At 43.4% G+C, this 15,882-nt stretch overlaps 1 protein-coding gene across 1 annotated transcript in view; it reads right to left on the bottom strand.

Moving 5' to 3' along the window:
• LOC136620011 (calcium-activated chloride channel regulator 1-like) overlaps nt 1–15,882 on the bottom strand; it is a 77,103-nt gene that overhangs the window by 28,219 nt on the left and 33,002 nt on the right. Inside the window, exons 7-10 of the mRNA XM_066594742.1 lie at nt 14,929–15,153; nt 7,671–7,851; nt 5,130–5,236; nt 3,775–3,996 (exon numbers count right to left, since the gene is read on the bottom strand). Of these exons, the coding sequence (XP_066450839.1) occupies nt 3,775–3,996; nt 5,130–5,236; nt 7,671–7,851; nt 14,929–15,153 (735 nt within the window). The remainder of the gene's footprint in view (nt 1–3,774; nt 3,997–5,129; nt 5,237–7,670; nt 7,852–14,928; nt 15,154–15,882) is intronic.

The following is a 15,882-nucleotide window of genomic DNA, read 5'->3' as shown; positions in this document are numbered from 1 at the left end:
CTTGTACATTCCATACAGTTGTGTATATCTGCATTCTGTATATAGCTCACTGAAAAGGAGCCAATAATGCACCACCTGATAAACTGCAGATTTTGGTACAGAATTATTTGTTTAGCGTGCATCAAATCAGTTACAGCCTTCCCTGTAGAACTGACTTGTTTCAGATTGCCAAGATAACTGTATTTAACATTGGACATCTAGTTTATGGGAACCTTAACATATATGTTCAACTTTGAACTCCCTTTTACAGTACATTTATAGAAAACCTCTGCATAAAAAGATGATTAACTTTTCAAAATCGCTGCCTTATTTTTCTTGTACTCGTTAAAGCCTGTATCATAGCCCAATGGTACATTCTAAGGTAGTCGCAAGTTCCACAATTTACAGTAAATTCCACATTTTTCTGTGATATGGCAGCTGCTCTGGTAATTTTCATGTGTAGAATTCTAGCCCAGGCTCTGTATAGTACTTCTCACTACATTATAGGAACTCAGCTAAGATGTTAGGGATGTGTCTGTTGATGACTGTTTCTACTGACAACCATCAGATTTGTAAATGAAGCTCTGCATTATAACACCAAATTGGTACAACAGAATCGTCACAGTTTGAAAATTTCGGCAGAGTCCGACAAAAGACCTTTCACGAATTATCTTTCTTGAAAAGACCATTTCCAGAAAAGTTGTTCATCTTTTGCCTTGTGTCATTAAAAATGTAGTAAGTCTAAATGACTGTAGTCTCTAATATGCACTAAAATGTTTATTGCTGCATTGGCATAACAATCATTCTCCAGATAATACTTATATGGCCACTTTTACCAGCATTTTAGTGCAGGAGAAAGTGGGTTTTCAAAGATAAGCTCTGGTGGCTACGATATTGTGATCTTTGAACTTCCTGTCAGGATAGGTGAGGTAGCAAAAACCCATATTAAAAAAGAATGTAATAGGGAAAAAAAACAACTGAAGTTTTGTCTATATTAGCCTCTATCTACAAAGCATTTTTATTTGTACATTAGCTCCATGCTAGCCATGTACTTCCACACGGCTATGGTACCTAAGGAAAGATGACGGTGGTGGTTGTGGTCCTTGCTCCTGGTGGGTGGTATAGTGTAGTGCAGGTCCTCCTTCTGGGAAGGAGCTCCAGGAGATGAGGGCAACGGTGAAAACACAAGAACATTCGTTTATTTGAAGGCTCAGGCAGAACAAAGCAACGTCCAATATGGTCTAATTCGCCTTTACATATCAGAATCCTACTGCAAATATTCCTGTAAAACACTTATGTATTTGGCACCTTTTCCTCTTTTCTCAGAATTAGGTAATAAACTGTTTTTGGCTGTTTTTTTATCCTGCTTTCTTGGTTCTTCTAGCTTTCTTAGACCTCCTTCCCACAAACGGATTTACGCCGCGTAATTCGCGGAGAAAATCCGCTGCGTTGCCCGCTGCTATTAGGTTCTATTGAACCTAATAGCACAATGCTCACGATGCGGAATTCCACCGCGGAATTCCGCACCGTGAAATCTCCCGTCCTCACCCACGGCATGCTCTATTTGCTGCGGGTGTACGCGCTGACGGCTTCCATTGCAGTCAATGGAAGCCGTCCGTTCACGCTATCTCCCGCTGTAACACAGAGGAAGATAGCGTGAAAACGCTTTCCCGCCTACCACCGCCGCGTCGTTATATGACGCGGCCGACGCGTCACGTGACACGGCCGGCTGCATCACGTGACACGGCCGGCTGCGTCATGTAACGTGGTGGGCGTGTCACATGACACGGCGGCGGTGGGCGGGTAAGGGTCTTCACGCTATATTCCGCTGGTAAGTATGGGGTCTCTGGGGGGTGCCGTGAAGGGCTTCGCCACGGAATATTCCGCGGCGGAGCCCGTCACGCTCGTGTGAAGCCGGCCTTAATCTCTTAGTTTCTTATTTCTTGTAGTTTTCTTGTTTGTTTTTTTTAACTACACCTCTCCTTCACCACTGGACTAGTTCTTCAGTACTCTGTACTTCTTACTCTCTTAACTACTTACTATAAACTTCTATTGAACTCTCTAGAACTATGTGGTTGTATATATAGACTCAAGGTCCTCCCATGAGCATAAAGCCCAGGGGGTAGACAGGTGCATGAGCATGCAGAGTATACACTCTGCTTCTGGGGTTAGGACTTGGTGGTTCTGCAGTTACCAACTCCATTTTAGCAGTTTTTAATGTTAAACAGAACCAATAGTATATTACAAAACAACAATTCCATGTTATAGTGAAAAAAAAAACAATAAATATGTGCAGCCGCACTCCAAAGGGTGGATAATTATATAAAAGAGGAAAATGAGAAAAGGCTCCCACACCATAGGTCTAGGTTTGCCTTGAATAGGATGCACCTGATCCCTATACTGTTCCATATGCTCAGGGAGAGCGTCGTCTGAATGGTGCAGGGTACAAGACTTCAGTCATAGAGTTAAGTAGAATAAGGTGCAAAAACAATTCCCATGCTGCAAATGGTACCATGGGGTTCAATTGGTCTCAATATCCGGGTTCGTCTTGCAATAACTCACCAAGAGGGTGTTTGGGATAATATTCTTGAAGACTTTTATTCCAGATATCCTCACACCAGCACTGGAAAGCAACAGTCATTTTGTTTTCTGGAGTGAATGAGGTTGGCAGCGGAAAGCAGCAGTGGCACAGATCAGCAAAAAAAGGATTCAATACTTATAGAAATCTGCATGTGCCAACTTCATTCCTCTTGTACCTTTACCTCAGTTTAAGAAATACGTTTTCCATTATCACAATTCATTGGTCAAGCCGCTGTTTGTGCTTCCAAGGAGGGGGTTTCTAGGTCTAGATTCCCCTCCTTCCCTAGTTAGTACTGTTTTTAATTTTATGAGGGTGGGTATTCAGTAGAAACAGGACAGAAATAAATCCCTATATATGTATTAATAACTATATACAAATGTAGCAGTATATAGTGTACAGATAACTGTTACTAGTGAGGGAGAAGAGAGGTTTTGGATTTGTTAAAACAAAACAATATATTATAATGAGGAGTAACAGCAAATTCTCTAATTCCTTAAGATAGTTCTAAGCGAGTTCTAGCGTTTTACTACTAATGTTGACCAATTTCCAATTATAGCAAGTAATACCTTCTCTAAACCTTTGTATAGATATGAGCACACCAAACTGATGACATGGTGCCCTTTCCCACATCTGTATTTTCTGAAGAAGGAAATATTTACAGCATTTATGGTACACGCCCAGTCTGTAAGAACTATATTGTCTAATTGACCTCCAGGAAGGAACTGTGATACACGATAAAGAAATGTAGATCCTTAAACGGATTATCCACTGCTTCAGTCTGACAAAAATAATTTGAAAACAGGTTGTCAAGCAGCGGGGATTCCCAGCATTTAGATGTCATTTGCAAGGGAACATGGCTGCAAGCAGGGGCATAACTAAAGGGGATGCTGTTGCACCCGGGCCCAGGACCTTAAGGGTGCCCATAAGGCCTCTCTTCCCCATACAGGGAACCTAGTAGTATGAATAAAGCATTATAGTTGGGGCCCTGTTACAGATTTTGCATTGGGGCCACAAATCTTCAAGTTACTGTCTGGCTGCAAGTATTCAATTTCCATTGTAAAGTGATTACACAAGCAGTCAGTTATGTTATTAATCTAGAGATTAGTGCAACCATAGAACGGCTTATGCAGCAAATGAACACTTCTATCAAAACTGCCTCCCACCCAAGATGCACCTCACCAACAACTTGGGGAATTTCGGATCCATAACATTACCTCTGCTGTTCCCGATATCTGAAGCCTAGATAGTTTTGATGTTGTATTGCTGCTGAAATCTACTTTAGTGTACATTTTTCCCTTTGGATCTTGTAAGTGAATACTTGGTATAGCTGCCTGCCAGGTGACCATAAATAAGGTGTCATTCCCCACTGTGTTGTCAATGAAGATGGTGCCGTTTAAACATGTTCTTGGTTGAAGGTCTAGAGCTGTACTCTCCAGCTGTTCAAATAAAGAGATAATAATCTTAAATATTGGAAAATAAAAATAGCAATAGATTTGCTATATGAACTTGGAAAATAGACAGAAGACAGTTATTTCATTAGTTTATAAAGGTGCAATATATAAAAAATAGGGTCTAAAGCCCTAAGACAGTGATCCAGGAAGCCCAAAACTAGTAGGAGGTCCCACCGAGGAATTCTAACATTTCCACAGACAGTATATTTATAGATTTGGAAAAAGCAGAAGTAGTATCTCCTTTATTGTAATATACGCTACAAAAATGGTTAAAGATTTTTTCTACATAAAGAACAGCTGGCCATGGACACGAGAAGAATGACAGCTAAAACAGAGAATTTTGACTTTTTGCCTAGTGTCAGCCATTAGCCACTCAAAGGGAACCTGTCAGCCTTTTTGTCTGCCATCATTAAGAACATATCCCTGGAAAGCAGATAAGTACTCTGCACAACAAAAAATAATATCACTGACAGCAACCCTTATATTGATGACCTATCCTGAGGACAGGTTTTCAATAGATCGACTGGGGTCCGCTGCTGGGAACCCTGGCAGATCAGTTGATTGGGCACCTACTGTCAGCAATGCAATCCACAGCTGTACAGATTGGAAGCCACTGCTCTGACCTCTGTGTAGTGGTTGGTGCTTATAACAGCAGGCTGGGATCTCATTATAATCAATGGGAGCTAGGCCTACAGTAAGAATCTCTGGCCCCTACACAGGGGTCGGAGCAGCAGCTTTCACTCCCATCTCTGTGTATTGCAGTGCTGATAGAAGGCGCCAGATTAGCTGATTGGCTGGGATCCTGACCGGCGGACCCCAACCAATCAGCTATTGATATTCTACCCTGAGAATAGGTCATCAATGGTATTTCCATAGAAAACCACCTTAAACGTTATTCATTATAATACTTAAAAACATCCATAGACTTAAATATACAGCATATATTTATGACAATCACAGTAGACTTCAAACTATAGTTAGAAGGAATGATGATGTTCTAATGATAGCAATCACTGACAAGCTACCCCTGATACAACCATATTGGAATTGACTTGTAGGAGCCTATGTTATGAAAAATCTACTTTGGCAAAATATAACTGAATACCTAAATACATCACCTGAATAGTCTTGTGTAACTCATCTCCGTCGACAGGTAAAATTGAATAGAAGGCATCAATTACACTGCCACTGCCCAAATGATCAAAAGCAGCAAAATATCGTCCTCCTGGAAAAAATGTTCATTTATATCACAAAATATTACTCATGCAAATTATACAAGGAAAAAAACAGGATAACACCAATAAACAGAGGCCTAATTCGGTGGTCTTGGGCCTCAGTGCAACAATATACTAGTGTCTTTTTATGTGTCAGAGGTGACATCCTCAAGCAACAGGCCTAGTTTTGACTTCTGCATCTCTAGCCAACTCCCTATAGCTAGACCTCTGTCAATAGACAACATTGTGATATGACTAAACTGTCTGGATTTACACCGGCAGAGATTATATTGGACAAATAACTGCATCCTGTCTAAAACAAGTAAAACTGACCCCAACGTGTCTTATTTTTCAACATCTGAGAAGATAGAAAAGGCTAATAGGCTTGGAGTGTTTGAGGTGAAATGAGGAAAAGGAAGTACAGTAACAAGAGTCTTAAAAAAAACACTATTCAAGTTATAAACTATATATGTTCACGAGAGATGAGCGAGCACGCTCGGATAAAGCAGTTACTAGAGCAAGCATGGCTCTTCTTGAGTAACTGCTTACTGGTCCGAGCAGGCTCGGGGGGGGGGGGGCAGGGGGGAGTGGGGGGGAGTGAGAGAGATCAACTGCTTTATCCGAGCGTGCTCGCTCATCTCTAATGTTCACCAGGAGATGAAACTGATTTATGACATAATCTGATCTTTTACAAATCACTGCAGTAGACTCTAGCTGAGCAATTGATGTAAAGCATCATGTCAAATGTATCTGCTTTGTGTCACCTCTTTGTGTCACCTGCTAGATAACACCCTGTGTTGAATGTATTTTGGCGTCCTCCTACAAGTAAAAAAAACTATATATATATTGCACTGATAGGCAGACTGCCTGCATTCTGGTTGTACAAGAAGATAGCAGCATACCCACACCAGAACAGAACAGCTTAGTGAATAAATACTGCACCAAAACCTATCTATCTATCTATCTATCTATCTATCTATCTATCTATCTATCTATCTATCTATCTATCTATCTATCTGTCTATCTGTCTGTCTGTCTGTCTGTCTGTCTGTCTGTCTGTCTGTCTGTCTGTCTGTCTATGCCATCAGTCTCCTAAGGAATCAGGTGGCAGCCGGTAATCATCATAGCTCCTTTAACTTCCAAACTATGCATCCAACTGTATCTCCAGGAATATTCAGTGCCTTATTATATTTTTGCATCTTTTCCCTTGTTTGTGTAAGGCCTCCTTCCCACGAACGGATTTCTGCCGCGTAATTCGCGGCGGAAATCCGCTGAGTTGCCCGCAGCCTAATAGCTCAATGCCCACGGTGCGGAATTCCAACGCGGAATTCCGCACCGTGAAATCTCCCGTCCTCACCCGCGGCATGCTCTATTTGCCGCGGGTGTACGCGCGGACGACTTCCATTGCAGTCAATGGAAGCCATCCGTTCACACTATCTTCCGCTGTAGCACAGCGGAAGACAGCATGAAAACGCTTCCCTGCCCGCCGCGGTGGGCGTATCACATGACGCAGCGGAGGTGGGCAGGGAAGCGTCATGCGGGAGAGAGGACGCTGCATCTGCAGGTAAGTTTGGGGTCTCCTGGGGGGCGTCGTGAATTTCGCGGTGGAGCCCGTCACGGCTGTGTGCAGCCGGCCTAAGGCAATGATCTCTTCTCTCAACTCTCTTGCCATATGTATAACTTTCAATCAAACATCACAGTCAACAAAACCCTAGCCAGTCCAGGCATCTGATGTGTTTTAGCTCCAGCACATCTGATGTAACTAAAGAAGCCCCTGATTAGTTGCATCAAGTGTGCTCAAGACAAGACCTGATTTGCAAATGTGTGCTCTTATGTGGGATACTATTCAGGGGGTTAAATAATTCAGAGTCTGCAGTAGTCATAAGGGCTCCTTCCCACGGACAGATTTCCGCCGCGTAATACGCGGCGAAAATCCACCGCGTTGCCCGCAGCTATTAGGTTCTATTGAACCTAATAGCTCAATGTTTATGGTGCGGAATTCCATCGTGGAATTCCGCACCATAAAACCACCCGTCCTCACCCACGGCATGCTCTATTTGCCGCGGGTGTACGCGTGGACGGCTTCCATTGCAGTCAATGGAAGCCCGTCCATCACGCTATCTTCCGCTGTAGCACAGCGGAAGAGAGCGTGTAACCGCTCTCCGCCCACCGCCAGCCGCGTCATATGACGCATCCGGCGCGTCGTGTGACGCTGTTGGCGTGTCATATGACACGGCCGGCGCGTCACATGACGCTGCGGCGCAAGCGCGCCAAAGCGTCATGCGGGACTGAAGACGCCGGATCCGCAGGTAAGTATGGCCGTGTGCAGTCGGCCTTAGAAGTGGCATTTTGTGTTGAATATGGAGAAACTACTTGTTTTATTTGTTACTTGTTTTTGTTTGATTGATCTGTGTTTGATCTTTTGTTTCTAATGTGTTTTATTACCCGTCATTGCTGCCATATTTTCAAGTTCTTCTTTTGCATCACGTCCAAGTGCGATCACATGTATGATTGCTCCACTTGATGTTATATTTGGGAAACAAAGCCTGGTGTCATAATTATCATCTCCATCTGTCAGTAGCACAATCTCGGTCCCTTGTGCTGAGCCATCTAGATTTTTATTCACCTGGATTAGGGAGAAAATTATTGCACCATGAATACATATAACCTTATCCAATACATGCAGTCTGTGATACATTTTTAGAAGATACAGTACATTGCTTCTTGGTTAAAGCCTGAATTTCGAGTTTTGGAAAGGAAGTAGGTAGTCTAAACCTTCCTGTTACATTCAAGGAGGTTTTTTCACCTTGCCTGCACAAACATAAAATATTTTTGGCAAAAGGGAAGTATATGCACTAGATCATACGCCAAACATAAACTGAAAGTTTAAGCAACACAGGGAATTCTGGGACTAAGACCCTACCCAGACACCAGGTGGCAAAATACTTGCCAAATGTATTAACACAAAAAGTTGGATGGAAAGACAAATAAGTACGAGGCATTAGCTAGCATTTTGGCCAATACAGGCAAGATCACAAGCCCACGTCAAGCTCCCTCATTATCTTGTGAGTCCCTACTCTAACAAGATAACTAAACCAAGGAAAGGGAAAACGGCCAGAAGCGGGTGAATCGTCCCAATAGGGATGGCCCCACGCTGGAACCCAGGGACCACCTGTCTATAGGTAAGAATAGGCAGGAAGACCAGATGAGTACTTAATACACACCAGATGTCTGCACATCTACAGACAGGCAATGAACAAACCATTGTACAATCCTACAGACAGGTACTAAACAAAAAATTGTGCACAATTACAGACCAGAACTAAACAAGACATTGTGCATGCCTACAGGCAGGCACTGAACAAAACATTGTGCATGCCCACTGGCGGACGCTGAACAAATCATTTTGCACTCCTACAGATAGGCACTGGACAAGATATTGTACCCACCTGGCGTCTGCACACCTGCAAACTCGCACTGAACCTGTCATTGTTCAAACCTTGCATCTGCACGCTTTCAGACCCCCACTGAGCAAGTCATTGTTCATACCCAAAGTCTGCACGCTTTCACAGCCCCACTGAACAAGTCATTGTTCACACCTGGCGTCTGTGCACTTTCAGACCCCCACGTCTACACGCCTACAGACATGCACTGAAGAAAACATTGTTCACACCAAGTGTCTGCACACCTACAGGCACACACAGGGAAATCACACACAGATCATCATGCATGCATACATACACCGAAACAGACACAGTTTAAACGTCTACTCCCACACACGCAAAGAGCAGAGCATCAGACATCACCAATCTGATGAGAAAGGACAAGGTATCAGACATTACCCATCTGATAGCATATAGGACATACAATGTCTGGAACCATACCTGACAGATGGGTAAAGCTCCATTTATACGAGACAAATGTCAGGCAAATGATGCCCGACACTCATCCCCGCACATACTCGCTCTCGTGCTGCTGCACAGGAGTTAGTATCACTGGCTCACAGCGGGGAGGCTGGAGATTTCTCTCCTCGTGCCACCCTGCCCCTCTCCATTGAGTTAACATAGCGGCCATTTAGTGCTGAATGGCTGCTATTTACACTTAACAATGAGTGATCAGCTCATCGTCCATCATTTATACAGCATAAATGATGGACGATGAGCTAATTGCTCAGCATTCAGTGTAAATACCGGCCGTTCAGTATTGAATAGCAGCTATGTTATGTGAATGGAGAGGGGCGGGGGAGAGTGAGGAAAGAAATCTCCTGCAGCTGCTTCCCCCCTGCTGGCTACTCTGTGAGCAAGCCAGCACTACTACCATGGGAACGTGGACACACAGGGACGAGTGTCAGACATCGTTTGCCTGACATTCGTCCAGTCTAAATGGAGCTTAAGGGAGCAGGAGCCGGTAGAACATACGAACAGGGGGATCAGGTGTCCAGACCATCTTCAGGGAGTGTGGGGGAGAACTAGTCAAACTAGCCTGACAGCATGCTGACTTTAAACACCAGAGTTCTGGGAGGAAAAGATGAGAAATGGATAATGACCAGCATTCTTTAGCAAGAGGGGTTGGTATTTATGCAACTCAAATGCCGACTGTTCATGTGGACAACCCTCAATTGTCTCAGTTGAAATCAGATTGATTACATACTGTGTAATCATTGTTGATGAAGTTCAGACATTCCAATAAAAACCTTTCCTGGTGCTGACTGCGGCACTGATTACGAACTCCTTGCAGCTAAGATCAAGATTAAATTCTATAGCATTACGAAAGGTGCTCCATTAAGAAAATTCGACACCTCGAAATCCCTCAATCATACACTTTTGACACATCAGAAAAGCCTCCAGAGGAACTATGGTATGATATACAGTCCACAGTTATGGAAACAGCCAGTAAGCATTTCACCTATAAGAAGCAGGAAAAAGGACGCTATTGGTTGTCTGAGAAAACCCTCAGAATAACCGATAAAAGAAGAGCAGCAAACGTGGCCGGCAACAAAGGTAAAGTTCGGCAACTTAATGCTGATTTTCAGTGAGTGACAAGGAAAGACAGGAAAATGGACTGGAATGAACGTTGCAAACAACTTGAGCAAAAGCCATGAAAGGCTATATCCGAGGCCTATTTTCACAGGTCAAGATGGCCTGAAAACCTTTTGTGGTATGCGATGGCACAATCAAAGACAAAAATGGGAAGGAACTGAATGACCAACAGAGGTTCAAGGACAGTTGGAGGGAATACACAGAGGAACTATATGCCTACAACCACATACCTGGACCATTGCGTAAGGCTGTGGACTTGGAGCCCCCTATTATGGAGTTAGAAGTGGTTATGGTAATGAAACAACTAGCCAAAAATAAAGCGCCAGGCATAGATAACATACTGGTAGAGCTTTTGCTGTTACTACCAGTGAAAACCATCGCAGGCAGTAAGGGTGTCCACACCATGGCCATAGGACTGGAAAAGATCTATCTTCATCCCTCTACCAAAGAAAGGCGACTCTCAGAATTTCCCCAACTACCGATAATAGCCCTCATTCCGCATGCAAGCAAGATCCTTCTCAAAATTATACAGGAAAGACTGAGATCAATAGTCGAAGCAGCACTCCCTGATGCATAGGCAGGATACCGGCAAGGACATGGCACCCGCGTCTATATTGCAAACTTGCAATTGACCATGGAAAAAGCTTGAGAATACCAAAAGAATATCTACATGTGCTTCATTGACTACCTCAAGGCCTTTGATTGTGTCAACAATGACCAGCTATAGCACGTCCTACAAGAGCTGGGTGATTTTATCAGCTTGACTAGATGTGAGTATCGACTCATCTAGTCAAGCTGATAAAATCACTTTATACCAATCAAGAAGCCACTGTGAGAACACAGTATGGGGACACAGATTGGTTTGGGATCGGCAAAGGCAGGTATCAAGAAGGGTGTCCTCTCACCGTTCATGTTTAACCTATATGCGGAAGTGATCATAAGGAAAATGGACCTAGACAAATTGGAAATCGGGGTGAGAATATGTGGCAGAAACATCAACAATCTCTACGCAGAAGACACAACTCTACTTGCAGAAACAGAAGCTGGTCTGAAGCAGCTGATATGTAAGATTTAAGCTGAAAGTGAAAAAATTTGGGCCTCTACCTGAATTTAAAGAAGACAAACATTATGACAACTGCAAAAAATGACCATTAAGTGATCAGGGGTGGTGTATGTAACTCACTCACTTGGGATGAAGGACCTGCGATGACATCACCATTATGTGATATGGGGAGAAGCATGTAACTCGCTCACTCGGGATGAAGGACCTGTGATGATGTCACCGTCATGTGATCAGGGGCAGAGCATATAACTCACTCACCATCATGTGATATGGGGCGGAGCATGACGGTGATGTCATCAGAGGTCCTTCATCCCGAGTGCTGTGCTGCTTGTGATCCCTGTAGTATGGGATGAAAAATGTATGTAGCAGAGCCATATGTGATGTACATGTAGCAGTGCTATGTGTGTGTGTGACGTGCATATAGCAGAGCTGTGTGTGTGACGTGCATGTAGCACAGCTGTGTGGCGCATCGCACCACCAGAAACACTTGTAGTATAATTTCCTAATAATTACTAGTTTATTTATAAGATCCATGGCATAAGGAAGGGTCTGACATGAAAAGCATAAGGTCATCTGCATGTATGCCACTTGGTCCTCTCAATTCTCTATAGTAATACCTTTGTATAGAGCGCTCCCCCAAAGCATAATGGCTAGTGGCTTAATGACCAGTGCAAAAAATATGGGGGACAGAGTCTTGTACCTCTATATAAATGGAAGTAGGGAGAGCAGAAAGTATTAACGGAGATGGACGCTAAGGGTGATTTATAAAGTAAGGAGAGCCACTGGTTAAAAGCCTCAACAAAACCAAATCTTTGCAGAACATGGAATAGGAAAGGCCATTCAATAGAGACAAACGCTTTAGTAGCATTCAAAAAGGCCAAGGCCCAGTCCATGTTTGCAGCTAACCCTATTTCTGTTACTAATTGAACCCTGCGGAAATTTTCACGCATAGATTTCCCAGGCATTAACAGTCTGGTCAGGGTGTATAATCTGTATTCAATAGAGGTATTGGTCTATATGAGCCACAATCTACGGGATCTTATTTGGTTTTAAATAGGAGTACAATTGTGGCTTCATAAAAGAATAAGGGTAAGAACTAAAGATGAGCGAACACCAAAATGTTCGGGTTCGCGTTATTCGAAACGAACTTCCCGCGATGTTCGGGTGTTCGTTTCGAATAACGAAGCCCATTGAAGTCAATGGGCGACCGGAACATTTTTGTATTTCGCCGATGCTCGCTAAGGTTTTCATGTGTGAAAATCTTGGCAATTCAAGAAAATGATGGGAACGACACAGCAAGTTCTCCTCTGCCACAGCTGTAACAGCTGTGGCAGAGAAGAACGATGTTAGCCCATTGAATTCAATGGAGCCGTCAATACAGCCGACTCCACTGAATGCAATGGGCTGCCGGCGATCGCGGGATGAATTGTCGGAAAGGGGTTAAATATATAAGCCCTTTCCTGCAATTCATCCAGAAATGTGTAAAAATAAAAAATATATATATACTCACCTGGTGCCGGCAGACGGAGTTCAGCGCGGCAGGCTGCAGTTCTCCTGAACTGCTCTGAACAGCTGTTAGTAGTATTCAGCAGCCGGGGATTTAAAATCCCCGCCTGCTGAATAAGATGCCTCTGAATGGTCACAGCCTGACCAATCAGAGGCCAGCCCTCACTCACACCCATTCATGAATTCATGAATGGGTGAGTGAGGGCTGCCTCTGATTGGCTCAGGGGCAGCTCTCCTGCCCCTGAGCCAATCAGAGGCAGCCCTCACTCACCCATTCATGAATTCATGAATGGGTGTGAGTGAGGGCTGGCCTCTGATTGGTCAGGCTGTCACCATTCAGAGGCATCTTATTCAGCAGGCGGGGATTTTAAATCCTCGGCTGCTGAATACTACTAACAGCTGTTCAGAGCAGTTCAGGAGAACTGCAGCCTGCCGCGCTGAACTCCGTCTGTCGGCACCAGGTGAGTATATATATATTTTTTATTTTTACACATTTCTGGATGAATTGCAGGAAAGGGCTTATATATTTAACCCCTTTCCGACAATTCATCCCGCGATCGCCGGCAGCCCATTGCATTCAGTGGAGTCGGCTGTATTGACGGCTCCATTGAATTCAATGGGCAAACATCGTTCTTCTCTGTCACAGCTGTTACAGCTGTGGCAGAGAAGAAGGATTTGTCTTCTATATGTTCTCAATGGGGTCGGCGCTGCTGCCGCCGGCCCCATTGAGCGCATATAGAAAAGATTTCTCAGGGAAGAAAGTTAAAGTAACCCGAACATCCGAACATCGTGTGGTGTTCGTTACGAATAACGAACATCCCGAACACCCTAATATTCGCCCGAGCATCAAGCTCGGACGAGTACGTTCGCTCATCTCTAGTAAGAACCCCTTTCATAATCTGCATTATATACCGCTAGATGAGCAGGGAGTAATATATCTTGATATTTTGCATATGCTTCCACTGGGATACCGTCAGGGCCTGGCGATTTACCATGTGATGTCAGAGAGAGCCTCTGATGATTCAGTTAACGTGAAGGGGGCATCCATGTATGTTTTATGTGCCAAATTAAGTGTTGGGAAGGGGAGGCTAGAAAATCACTCAGTTCCAATTGAGAATGGTGAAATCTAGAGCCATATAATCCACTATAGAATTGCTGAAATCTTGTCCCTATCCAGTCCTTATTAGGAAAGACTTCAGAGGGCAATTTATGGATTACACAGAAGAGACAACTGTTCTTATGTAAAAAGAAATGCACAGATATAACATACATGCTTAGCAGAGTCAAATGTGCATGTAACAGACTGAAAAAGGGCCGACAGCTGAATAAGGCCCGGCTTACACGAATGGGTCGTGTTCAGAATGCGGGAGGCCTGCAGCGAATTCCATCTGTGAGCCCGACCAGTGACCCTGTGGATGGCAAGTAATGCATAGGACTGCGGAGGCACGCAGGCGATTATGCGCAATGCAGGTTTTTGGTTTTCTTTGTTTCTATTTCTCGTGACATCGCGTATTGGGCTGTGGGCTGCACACCTTCAGTGACATCAATGGGGGACTCCGTTGTAAAATAGAGCATACTGAGAATTTTTCTTTCTGGTTGCGGAATACGCAATTCATACCTGCAAGTCTAAAGGAAAATTTGAAAATGCATGCCTTGCAATGCCTGAGTTTTACCACGGATTGTTCGCATGGACGCCGATCTCTAAATCCGCAAATCAAATCCAGTCGTGTGAGGCGGGCCTAACTGTCCATTCCATAGTGGGTAAGCAATGCACTTTCTGAAAACCCTGCCTTGCCCACGGTGTGAGCTGGTCTTTATCCTGCAAACATGGTACTGTGTTTTTTTTTGTTTTATTTTTTAAGCTGTGTTTTTTTTTTTTTTTGCATTAGTTGATCACCATAGACCATCATTACTATGTCTAAAAAAAAATCAGGTGTCAGCACCCAAATTCAGGTTCTTCTCATCGATACAGCTGATTACTTTGTGTGTATCTTTTCTTTAGCTACATTTTTGCTACATTCCAAAAATGAATTTGAGAAATGTTTTCCTTTAACTGAAACCACGTTACTAAGATTCAGGAATGGCAGCACAATACCTCTAGTCCAGTGATAATTCCAGAACAAATGTTGGTCCTTTCATCCGTTGCTGAAGATGGAATCAGTGATTTCAGCTTCTGCCTTTGTTGATCATTGATTTTCTCTAGCGAAGAAATGACAGATGCAGATGTGGAGAACTGGACAATCCCAACATAAACTGAAGTTTCAAAAATTTCGGAGAGGAATATGTCCACCGCCTGGTGCAGTCGTGTTATACGATCATTCTGCAATGGAGGAAATATATTCCTTAAACAGAGTTGCAGTTTTAAATATTAATACATTATAATACCAAACAGTCATGATATATTAGGACTAAACTATATTACTACAGCACTGGCAGATTTCTGTGCATCCGATTATACCTTCATATGCAGCAGACTTTATATTGAAGCGTACAAAGGTTTTGATTGTTAAATCTCATATGCATGTAACAGAAAAGAATTCTGGGAGGCTCCATCCAATGCTGAATTAGGGAGTCGTTCTCCACTATTAATATTCTTCTTTAGTATAGTGCCATATGAAGCACCAGATAGGGGAATATGGACTGTCTACAGCTCTGTAGTATAGAGCTGTAAGGTGTTAAATACTCATGCATATATATCTATGTATATTATTGCTGTACTTTATATGTGTTTCTTCTTGAACCTTCAGATAAGTCACATGACTTGTCTTTTTACTCTAATTTTGCTGCTGTCGATTAACAGGAAGTGAGCTGCCTGTTTATTGGCTGATGGGCTGGGTATAAAAGGCAGGTCTGAAGCAGTTACTTAGCAGTTTTTACAGAGAGCCTTGTGAGGAATGAGCTGCCCCAGTACTGCTGGAGAGGTGGATTTTCCTGTACAAGAGTGAGTGCCAAGGGGAGGTCTGCTGTTCATCCAAAGAAATGTCAGCTGCAATTACCAACCACACATGCTGAGCTGTCATCAGATGAGAGACCACTGTGTGAAAGGTCC

The sequence above is a fragment of the Eleutherodactylus coqui genome, chromosome 3, assembly GCF_035609145.1.
Source record: "Eleutherodactylus coqui strain aEleCoq1 chromosome 3, aEleCoq1.hap1, whole genome shotgun sequence".
In the NCBI taxonomy this organism is placed as follows: Eukaryota; Metazoa; Chordata; class Amphibia; order Anura; family Eleutherodactylidae; genus Eleutherodactylus; species Eleutherodactylus coqui.
Note: the sequence above shows the minus strand (reverse complement) of the source record. Positions and strands in the feature narration are given on the sequence as shown.